General features: G+C 33.5%; 1 protein-coding gene across 1 annotated transcript; it reads left to right on the top strand.

The window, feature by feature from the left end:
• Nucleotides 1–1,099: 1,099 nt before the first annotated feature.
• Nucleotides 1,100–5,159, top strand: LOC115978258 (putative glucose-6-phosphate 1-epimerase). The gene is made up of 9 exons (XM_031100282.1): nt 1,100–1,240; nt 1,504–1,650; nt 2,254–2,328; nt 3,162–3,218; nt 3,308–3,465; nt 3,571–3,702; nt 4,023–4,125; nt 4,256–4,355; nt 4,531–5,159. Exons 2-9 carry the CDS (start codon nt 1,573–1,575, stop codon nt 4,767–4,769), a joined length of 942 nt encoding a protein of 313 aa, XP_030956142.1. The 5' UTR covers nt 1,100–1,240; nt 1,504–1,572; the 3' UTR covers nt 4,770–5,159.
• Nucleotides 5,160–12,196: the final 7,037 nt, after the last annotated feature.

Here is a 12,196-nt window from a genome sequence, read left to right as displayed (position 1 = left end):
TCAATTGCTTGAATTTGAAGGAGAATACATAAAGTAAAGCCATCCCTCACGGCCCGCAAAGCTCAGCTTCTAAGTTATTTGACTAGCCTATAGCTCTAGTGAAGCCTTTCAAGTTTCACCCATCTTCCTTGGTGGTTCCTAATGAGACCACATCCACCTACAAAACCAAGGCAGCCACGAGCTGATCCATAGTATTTAATTCATGCCAATGTTGCTGAGGAGATCTCCAAATCACATTAGTGAGGACTTTTTGTCTAGAAACAGGAAGGTTAAGGGCAATACAATAGTGTTCTTTGGAAAGGTATCAACCTCATCAAGGAGGAAAGTACATATTAGTTATTACTAATAGATGATGATAAAGATTTCTTGTGGGTTAGGATGACATTGCGATAAATTACACAATAGTTTATGATGAAAAATGCTAATAAGTTGAAAAGGAAGAAGGAGGTTAAAATCTTCCTCTGGCTACTTTATTGTAAGAAAAACTAAAGTTAATTTAAACAAAAACAATGGATTAGACCCGTGTCAAAAGATTCCATGTGTAGGTCTAACTCTATACGTCATTAGACCAGAATTTCTCTGCATAATGGAAAACAAAACAAAACAAAACAAAAAAAAAAATTAATTTTTTATTTTGAGTTCAATTGATGAGAACCGTTGATTTGTTGTGTCCTTTCAAAAATGCACTACCTTTGTAGCATGGAATGAGATATGCGTCAACTTGGGAGTTTTGATTACCTGCACTCACTAATTACATGCACTACAAGCAAATTACCAAAGCAAAATACCAAAGTGAAACAATCACACGGCTAAAATTTGTCATATCAAAATGATTCCTAATATAATTAGATATACCAAGTAGGACCCATCACAAGAAGGTCCCAAATTCACAAAACTGACGTGGAAAATTGATGAGGTTCCACGTGAACAAGGTGGACACAACCATAGGTGATTGAGATCTTTAACTGAAAGGGACACAACGACCAGAGCATCCAATGACACAATTAAAAGTACATCATAGTTGGATTTCTTTTCCTTTGGTATCCTTATATCTGTAACCCATGTCTCTATCTCTCTCTCCAATATATATATTTATATAATCTATATATGTGTATCATGGACTTGTCACAAACTCAGAGTTGTTGAATGGTTCTTCTTTAAACTCGAAGCCGGCCGATATACACAATCTTATAATTATATACAATCATTTTATAAAATATAATAATAATAGCATTAAAAGGTAGCTATCCCATCTCCTTCTTTTACGTAGTAATCTTATTACTATGTGTTTGTTTCTAGTTAATATAGTTGGTTTTTTTTTTTTTTTTTGGGTTTAATTGGTTCTCAAACTTGATGGTTCTTATTTTCTGACAAAAGGGTGTTTAGAGATTATGTTTTTATGTGACTCTTTTGGTTTAGTACATATATATACATGGATGTTTGTGGTACTGAAGTACATGTTTGCTATGTTGTTGGGGTTGTGTTGGTTTGGTTTGTGTGCAGCTGGAGCGGAGGAAAGGAAAAGTGAACCCATTTGTGAGTAGCATAAGGGCGAGGTTGAAGCCAAGGCCGATGCCACTCAATATAATTCATGATGCAAATGGGTTGCCCCGGACTATTCTGACTGAGCCAAATGGGTCCTCGGCAGAGGTTGGTTTTTTACTGTATGTTTGATTGATTTAATGCTGTGAAACTTAGAAGATGATGAATGATATAACATATGGGATGCAAAATTTTGAGTGATATAATTGGATCATGAGTAGTGGTTATGTTATTTGTGTGTATTATATTGTTGTTCAAATTGATTGATTGTATGGAAAAAAAAAAAATTTGTGGTGGAATGAATAGTAATTAAAGCATAAATGAAGAATAAATGGTAATTTACACTTAAATTATAGGCATATTGTTACAGTGATGATTAGAACCCTTCCAAATTCTTTTGAAGTAGGGGAAACAAGGCCATTTTTGGAGAAATATACTTGGAGATGCCTATGTAGTTTATTATATAGAGTCAGTCCTCACCATGGTGAACTCTGTGAATTCGAAAGGTGGAACTGATGGTTCAATCTAAATCACTTGAATGATCAAGAAAATTAAGAGTTACTTGATATTGTTTAACATCTATAAAGCACTTAGTTTTTTTTTTTTCTTTTAATTTGTCCCATCCTTTACAATTTAGCCATGTTTATAAAATGAATATAATATGGTGATCTCAGCTTTAGTTATCAATGGTTTGACATAGGATGGTTTCAGGTGCTTCTTTATGGAGGACAGGTTGTTTCTTGGAAGAATGACCGAAAAGAAGAACTGCTTTTTATGAGCAGGAAGGTAAAGAAAATTTATTTTTATGTTTGATTTTAGATATGCCTAGTTGGATTACTGAACATGGTTGTATTTGATGCTCAAATGCAATTTTTTGCATTCTGCAAATATGAAATTGCTTTCAATGGACAATCCTCTAGAATAATCTGTTAGGGGTAAAGCTTAGCTTTTCCGATGTTCACCTTCTCTTCTATATTTCATCTTACACATGGCCAGATGGCCTCAAGTAGTTCTTTCTTCACAATTTGCCGCTGTTTAGAATCCAATGCTTACTAGCAAAGGGGACATAAAATATGGCTAATTGATTCAAAAAGCTTGCATTTTTAATAATAACAAATCAACCAAATTGTAATTTCCTGAAGTTCAGAATCCAATGCTTACTAGCAAAATGGTTAAAGGTCATAAACCATGGCTACTTGATTAACCAAGCTTTTGTTTTCACTAAATAATCAACAAAATGATACTAAAAGAAACTTATATGCACAAGGCAACTGTGTCAACATGAGCACAAACAACTGCAATGCCAATGATCCTAATTGTGTAAGCATGCAGCAAAGTGTTTCATAAAAAGAAACTTCTACTTAGAAAAGTTTTTTTTTTTTTTTTTTTTTCATTTTTCATACTATCTCATCTTTATTCAATTAATATCAGCTCCGCTGCAGACACAATTCATGCTTTTCTTTACTCTTGCTCAATACAATACTGGACTTGTCATAAAGATCATGCACTTGTGCTTCAAATATAATTGCCCTTGTTTGAGTTGTTTACTTTTACTGAAGCAACCGTTTGAACCAGTCTTTTTTTTCCACATTTATATCGGGGCTTTCCCTATTCTGCAGGCTATATGGAAGCCACCTAAAGCCATTAGGGGAGGTATACCTGTCTGCTTTCCACAGGTCTGTCAGTAGGAAACTAGCAGAAACTCATTTACCTTTTTTCTACTTGTTGGAAATTAGGCATTCTTAGCTGCTATTGCCTATTGTAGTTTGGAAATCTTGGTTCACTGGAGCAACATGGGTTTGCAAGGAACAGAATGTGGTCATTTGATGGTGACACTTCGTCTTTGCCTCCCGCTAACAATCAATCATCAGTGGATCTGATACTGAAATCCACAGAAGAAGATCTAAAGATGTGGCCACGTAGGTATGCCCTTGAATTATGAGACAACTTATTTTGGGTAGATAAATTATATGACATTGTCATATGTTATGGACTGATTTAAATATTTGAATGTTGGTTTTTCTGCAGCTTTGAGCTGAGGCTTCGTATTTCTCTTAGTGCGGGAAAGCTAACCTTAATCCCCCGCGTTAGAAACACAGACAATAAGCCCTTCTCATTTACGTTTGCACTGCGCAACTACTTATCTGTATCAGATATCAGGTGAGTCTAGTAAATGTAGAAGCTATATGTTTTGAATACATTATTTATTTATTTTGTGTGTGTGTGTGTTGGGGGGGGTGGGGAGGTGAGGGGCGGGAGGGTTTGCAGTTGTGATTTGAATGCAATGATCATGGCCAGATGTTTGTTACAAGAGATTCAAACCTGTAGGAACTTTTGCAGAAGCTCAGTTTTACAGTCGAAACTATGACTTGTTTTATAGTGCACTAGTAATTGCATGTCCCCTACTAATAGCCGAGTTTGGAAGCATACTTCATTGTTATCCTTTTTCAGAGGGTTGCATGATGCTGTTTGATTTGCAGTGAAGTGCGCGTTGAGGGCTTGGAGACACTTGATTACTTAGATAATCTGGAGCGCAGAAAAAGGTTCACAGAGCAGGCAGATGCTGTTACCTTCGATGGCAAGGTACTAAAATTTTCTATTCCACTTTGCCTTTCACTCTGGGTGTGAATTTGAAGTACATAAACTAAATTTAACCTGCCAATTATAGTCTCTCATGTGAACTCTCTAAGGATAAATCGTTATTCCCCTGTAGATTGACAGAGTTTATTTGACAACCCCAACAAAGATTGCTATCATTGACCATGAGAAGAAAAGAACCTTTGTACTACGAAAAGAGAGCATGCCAGATGCAGGTTTTTATAATTAATGTTAAAATTCCATGTTAGCGTTCTATCTCATCATTCTTCAATATATCAAAATGCTTTCCTTGCACGATCTTGAAAATCAAGAGTTTGTGATTTATATGATTTCCTTATCTTTTTTTTTCCCAGAAGTCACTTTAAAGCTATAAACTTTTGTGCTTTGCAGTTGTTTGGAATCCTTGGGACAAAAAGGCCAAGGCTCTTCCTGATTTGGGGGATGTAGACTACAAAACCATGTTATGTGTGGACTCTGCAGCTATTGAAACCCCAATTGTCTTAAAACCCTTTGAAGAGTGGAAGGGCTATCAAGAACTCTCAACTGTGTCATCAAGCTATTGCAGTGGACAGTTAGACCCTTGGAAGGTTCTTCATGGCTATCACTCACCTCATCCAGTCAATCATTAAAGGTTTTTATGTCAGCTTTATTATTTACTGTACAATAAAAACTCCCTTGCTTGTCCGTATATTATCATTGTGGCGGCACTTGGGCTTCCCAGCAGGGACTAAATTAACTGCATGTAAAACATGAAAGTATACATGTCCAGGTCAGATTCAAGTTTAAGCAATAGGACCATTTGTATATTTCCAGGAATGGAAGTGTAGACAACTGGTTTCCATTACCATTTTGTATATTGCCACTTTGAAATGGTGAGAAATGCCCTTTCGTATGAAAGTGTAAAGAACTTACTTACATGATGTTGTAACTATTTTATTTATTTGTCTATTGGTTCATTCTTTTGAAGGAACCACGCAAGTTAATGTAAACTTTTGGCTGTTTGCAATCCTAATAATGTTTCTAATGCATGAGCAAGTTCCATTTGTGACAGTTGGATTCTACAGTAGAAAGCAGAACACATTCTCCTTATCATAATTCTTATTTAGCAGTTTCCTAATCTCTAGGGGATAGAATCTTCTGGCATTGCCATCTTAATGTTTTTCTCTTTGTCCCATATGCTATATTCAAAAAAATCAATTGGCAGCACTTATAGCACCAAGTCTCAAAAGTGCTTTTCATATATGTGGTTTTTGATACTGCCTGCCAATGCAATTTTTTTTTTAAAAGAAAAATTGAGAATGCATTTCTACAATTTCCTTAGGAGGCTCAACTTTTGACGAGACCTTGAGAACATTTGCAAGGGGCAATGCTTATCCCCCAACAGTTTCTGAAACCATATGGCTTTTTGCAGTATTTCTTCCTATTGAGTCGATATTGCAAGCTAGTGGTGATAGTGTTCCTTTTAAGAACTTTTTCCTTATAAGTTGTGTTAGAAACCTAGGATTCTCCTTAGGGAAAAGATAGTCATTCACCCATCCTGTCATCGACCTAGTCGTTATTGCCAATGCAGTTAGTATAGTCGTTATTGCCTAGAAAAAAAAAGCTGCAGCAAACTGATAATTCAAAATGAGGAAACAATTGGCAAGCATGATATTTAAGATGTCTTATAAGAAATCACTCTAGCATAGGCAACATATTGAAAAATTGGAAATGAATACCCACAATTTTGTGAGGTCCTGCCTATAAGATTTTTTATGTCAAGAAATTCTACAGTCGCTACATAAGATCACCCACATGATTTTAAGATCAACAACTCAAGGTGAGTTTAAATACTTAAAATAAACATAACATCTGACAGGACAGGACCATTCCTTAAGGGTCTCCAAGCCAACTCAAGGTGGACATGTCAAAACTTCTTTTAGTACTTTTCATCATATAGAGAATAAAGTTTCATATACTGTGAGGCCAGCCACAGGTGATTAAAAGAATATTTGTCCATGAAATTGCCAGACCTCAAATGAGGATGTTGATAGATAAGTGGCAAGGGAAAAAGTTAAAAATAAAGACCACTAAACATAAGTGCCAAGTTTTCTTGGGACCAAAAGCTCACTAATAAATAAATAAAAAATCAAGTCCCAACTTGATGCGCATAAATTTTAAAGCTTTATTAATTAGACAATGAACAATCTATCATTGGCTCACTTTATTTATCCACTAGGATGCTTTCCCATTGTCACACGAGTTTTATTGGCAAATGGTTTTCAATCTGCACATTACTTTAGATCTCGTGAATCACATATTCTCTCACCTGCTTGACAAAGATAGGAATTTTATAACCAAGAAGCAAGAATGGTGTGGATTATGTTCCATGAAAGATTTCTATTACTGGATAGTGTAAATCACCCATTCCATTTGTACTGATTGTAAACAAATTATTAGTAAGTTTTTAATGACTGTCTACAAGAAAAGAACTGTCTGTTAAGTGTTAAATATTAACAGCAGGATATAGTTTGGAAAGACAACAGTAGAATGGTTGAAGACTCTTTTCCAAACATTAAGATCAATCTGTCCACTTAAAATATATTTTCTTGAGCGAATAGCTAGTGATCTTTCATGGATGGTCCGTATAAGAGGTACTGACTTGAAAGGTTCCTGCACAAAACTGTATCCAGTAAAATCATTCATTTTTAGAGTATCTAAATATAGTTTTTTGTTTTGCAATTCATAAAATAGTGAGTCCCACACTAGAATTTATTGTTTGGTTAATATTTTCTAAATACAGTTTTCAAAAACTCGTATCCTATTTTCTTGATTTAGAACAAGATTTTGAAAACGACTAAGGGGGTGTTTTCAAGATACAGAAAATGTTTTTAATGATATAGTTGTAAATAAATTAAAAACAGTGGACCCTACATATTTGTCCAAACTCTTTTATCTCTTAAATTAAGAAGCTTATTTTTATCACAAAAAGAATTCTCAAAATAGAAATGGTCTCCCAAACAATTATTATTTATTTTTAGTCTTTTGAAAATTGTTCTTAAGAGTGGGAGCCAAACATGTAAAATATAAAATTATTATCTGAAAACTAGTTTCAAGTTCAATTTTTTTAAAATTGTTTTGAAAACAAAAACAAAAATCCTCTTACCAATCAGGCCCTTAACATCATTGGCAACACATTTGGAAAAAATTCGATATAACTAAAGAAAATTAGAACACACAAAGATCAGAAGAAATAAATAAATAAATAAATGTAACTCACATAGGAACATAATTATGGTGATTACATTCACTGATAAAAGGGTCCATGAGTTTTCATTAATTTGTTATCGTTAAAATAGAAGGTTTAAAGTGTGAATGAGAGAGCAAAAGCAAGGGATTTCCTAATGGGTGGAAAACCTTAGAGCCTATTTGGTAAGAGGATATAAATATAGTTTTTTTTGTTTTGCAAATTATAAAATGGTGGGTCTTACACTTGAATATATTGTTTGGCCAATGTTCTCTAAATACAATTTTCAGAAAATTATATCCTATTTTTCTTATTTAGACCAGGATTTTGAAAGCAACTGAGAATGTGTTTTCAAGATACAAAAAAACGTTTTTAATGGCATAATTGTAAATAAAACAAAAACAGTGGATCCCATAGATTTTTCCAAACTCTTCTATCTCTTCAATTAAGGCACTTATCTTTATCACCAAAAAAAAAAAAAAAATCTCATGCTCCAAATTTGAAACTTATCATTATCCAAAAATAAAAATAAAAATAAAAAATACATGAGCTCTATCCCCTTATCATTAAAAAAAAAAAAAAAAAAAAAAAAAGAAAGAGAGAGAGAGAGAGAGAAAGGTAATCTATAAATTTTATACTTTACTTTTTGTAAACTTTTTTTAAAAAAATATATCAAAAATAGAAATTTTCTCCCAAACATCATTTTTTGTTTTTAGTATTTTGAAAATTGTTTTTAAAAGTGGGAGCCAAACACATATAATGTAAAAATTATTATCTGAAAACTAGTTTCAATTTCAATTTTTTGAAAATTGTTTTCATATTGTTTTGAAAACAAAAACAAAAATCCTCCTACCAAATAGGCATATTCTTTACACTCTTAGTACATATGTCAAATTTTGTGTCAATCGGATATTATTTACTATATCATCTATAAGCTTATATTTTATACATAATTTTAAACTACAAAAACTTGCAATTTAAACAATTTATTAATGACATAGCTATTGATTTTTAATTTTTTTAGAAATTTTGCAAGCATGAAGGAAATAAGAAGAAGATGTAATCTAATAGCGGATTTGTCAAAATTCACTTCCACTAAAAAGATATTGAATAAGATGTAATCTAATATTGGTTGTAGCCTAAAATTCACCTCCAATAAAAAGATGTAATCTAATATTGGTTGTAGCATAAGGCTACAACTAATTTTTTAGCTAAACTTTGTCCATTTTTAATATTCTAAATTGTGTATTACAACAACCCAATATAGGGCATATATATATGAGCTATTAATTATGCATTAATAAAGGATATATATAATTGATATGTCTTGATTCAAAGCAGGAGAAGGGGTCATTATCAAGTTACATCTCTATCTTTTTTTCTTTTTCTTTTTTTGAGAAAAAGGTACACCAATACCTATTCTATCTATCTATTTATATCTATATCTATCTATTTATATCTATCTATGTATAATTATATCTAAAAGTTGAAATGTTAGGAATCCATATAGGTATCGTTAGTTAGTTGGTTAGTTAGTTAGTTACAATTTCGAGTATGTTAATCACGTTTAACACATGTTGATGGGAACTGTAACTAACTAACCAACTAAATAATTAAATGCCTAGCTAACTAAATGCAACATTATAATAATTATTATCTATATATCTATAGGGGTAATTATAGAAAGGTTTGACTTACTTCCAGTATTTTTTTAACTGGACATGTCTTTTTGTTTTAAATATACAATGACAAGTGGTAATGGGTTTTAATCCTCACATTTTATTTAGTTAGTGAATGATATGACATTCTCTCATTAAAATCAAAGGAGATTCATTTTTAAAAAATACTGGAGGCAAGCCAAACCCATTAAAGAATATTCTTAGAGTACCTAAATGCATACTCTCCCCTCTCACATAATTGTGAGTCCCACTAATTAAATTCATGATGGGACCCATAATTCATATGAAATAAGAGAGTACATATTTATGGTACTCCCAGAATATTCAATAATTTTCCATCTATAGGGTTCCTAATATGAAGCATAGCCATTAATTCTGCTACTCTTTCATTGTGCTACATCACCCACTTATTTCTAACATTCTCTCTCTTATTTATAATTCTTCTTCTTATTAATTTCCTAATTTATTGTTACACTTTCTTCAACATTTCCCCCTCTCTTATACCTTGTCATCTCCCCCACCGCTCTCTACTTAGTGTCATTTTCCCTCTATCCCTTTATCTTTCTACATTTTGGCTCTTCTTTTTCACATCCTCTTAGTATAAATTTCCATTCTCTTTTCTACATAGTTTTCCCACACAAAAATAGTTCTCTCTCTCTCTCTCTCTCTCATTTTCTGGTGGATTTTTTTTCTTGCATCTCTACTTTAAGTGTCCATTTGGGACAAGCTAAAAATTTCAGCTTATTTTTGTTACTATTCATGGGTCCCACTACACTTTTTGGTACCATCCATAAGTCTTACTGTACTATTCAGATAACTCTTTATCTACAGTACTTTCAGCTAAAAGTTATCAGTTTCATCTAAATAAGTTGTTCCCAAACGGACACTAAGAGTGCGTTTGGGAAGCACGTTTTGCGCTTCCCAAACGCACGTTTGCGTTTCAAGATTTTTTTTTTTTTTTTTTTCAGCAAATGAACAGTAAAAGTACTGTTTATGTACTGTGCGGGAGACAAATTTTACTGTGCAGAGACAAATTTTACTGTTTATATATTGTTTGTACACTGTTCATGGGACCCACAATCACTTTATTCAGAAAAAAATATTAAAAATGGGACCCACAGTACTATTTACACATTTAAAAATTATTTTGCTACAGTGTTTTTCAGTTTTCAGTTTCAGTTTTCAGTTTTCAGCGGTATCCAAACGGACCCTAAATTAATGAATTTTTGTGTTCTCTAGAAGTCTACTTTGGGTTGATGCGGTTTAATTTTATGTTTTTAAATTGTATCTTTTTTATTGTTCTTTGATTGTTAGATGTTATCCTATTACATTATAAAGATATTATATAAGACTATAAATTTACATAGCAGGACTTTGATAATTTGGTATTTATTACTGTGTCTTTAATTTTTAATCTTTTTTTTCTCATCTTATTTTTTTTATAAATTTGCTATTCTCTTTCACATTCTCTTGAAAAAAAGAAAAAAAAGTGATCTCTCTCTCTCTCTCTCAATTTTTTTTATTTTTCTTTTAACTCTACTTTAGGTTGATTGATGAACCATTGAGTTTGTAATAACTGTATTTTGGGTTAATACATTTTGGTGTTGTATTTTTGAGCTCCCCGTCGCAAGTAACCTCTCTCCCTCTTAAAATTTTGGTTTGATTTTCATTTGAGTTAATATATTTAGTTATTTTGGAAGTGAGAATTTGAATTTATATAATAACACAATTTTGGCTATCCATTTGAATGTGCATATCAAATATTTGAGTAATATCAAGTGTAATTTTGTAATAAGTTTTTATCTTCATAATAATTATCTCTATGGGGGCTCAAGAACACAAAAGCCAAAAAGAACTAGTAGGGTTCTTGATCTGCACAACTAATTGATGAAGAATACGAGACAGAAATCCATAATGGGGGAATCAGATAAATGACTAAGGACAAAAGAGCTAAGCTACTACTACTAACAACTAAAAAGAATGGTGCTCCTGAGGGAGTTACAAGAATAAAACAAAGTTGAACTCTCCTAAAAAGCTCCTCTCACTTTCTTTCTCCTAGTTTTTCTCTCAATATTCCTAGATCCCCTTTTCCCGTTGATCCTCTTCCCCCTTTTATAGCCCCTCTCCTCCTCTAGCTATCCTATTCTCTAGTTGGATTTTTGGGGTGTGGAATGTTCCATCAGCACACCTTTCAGCCATTTTGTGATCATTAGGGCAGGTTTTAGGGCTGTCCTCCCTGCTCAGGCCAGTCAATCAGCAATTAATGCAGTTGACATTAGGTGAGGAGGGTCTTAAATATGGAGGTGATGGCTACATTGGACTCTGTGTTTTTCCTGACACATTCCTGCGGTAATCCGATGAAGCGAAGCTACTTTGGTCAGATATCAGGGTGTTCCTTAGTAGAGTTATGCCTCTCGGGAACACGGGCTCCATGTGCATCCCAAGCTCGGTCCTCAACTCGATCATGTTGGACCTCAAGTTCCTTTAATTTCCCCTGGGCTTTAAGGCAGGTGTCCTACCATGGAAGGAGTGCCATAACTTGACCTCTTAAGGCCAATGTCTCCAGGGTGTGCCCAGGCGTGTCCCCCCACAACCTCTTTTAAGAAAATGTTTGAATAATTTATTTCATATTTAATTAAAATGTTTAGCTATACAAAAAGAAAAAAAAATTAGAAGAACATATATTACTATAACATAATTTCAAAGAATATGGACCATCTCATAAAGGAATTATATCAATTAAACACACCCAAATAATAGAATGATATGTTGGTAGAGATAAAAAGATGGAAAATAATTTTAAAATTTGTTTAATTTTAGGGAAAACAAATTGTGGGGGCTACGGCCCAAAATAACGAGTTGGGCCTTGGGTCTGTCCGAGGAGGCAACGTGGCTCAACGATCCACGTTTTAAGCCTTATCACGGGAGACAAAGAAAAAAGGTCCGAGGAGGAATTCCTCCTCGGACACTGAAACCCGGAGCAAAGGTACATCCAAACCACTGAAACCCATCCCCCAAATACATGAAATGGGTGGAAATACAAAATATCTCAGCAAAAGTTGTCACCACCACATTGAATGCACTACAATCACCTTTCTGGCCGCATTAATGTGGAGAAGGCCCCTGAACAGTGTTGCCTTGGCCACCGCAA

This window comes from Quercus lobata, chromosome 2 (assembly GCF_001633185.2).
Source record: "Quercus lobata isolate SW786 chromosome 2, ValleyOak3.0 Primary Assembly, whole genome shotgun sequence".
NCBI classification, from domain to species: domain Eukaryota; kingdom Viridiplantae; phylum Streptophyta; class Magnoliopsida; order Fagales; family Fagaceae; genus Quercus; species Quercus lobata.
Note: the sequence above shows the minus strand (reverse complement) of the source record. Positions and strands in the feature narration are given on the sequence as shown.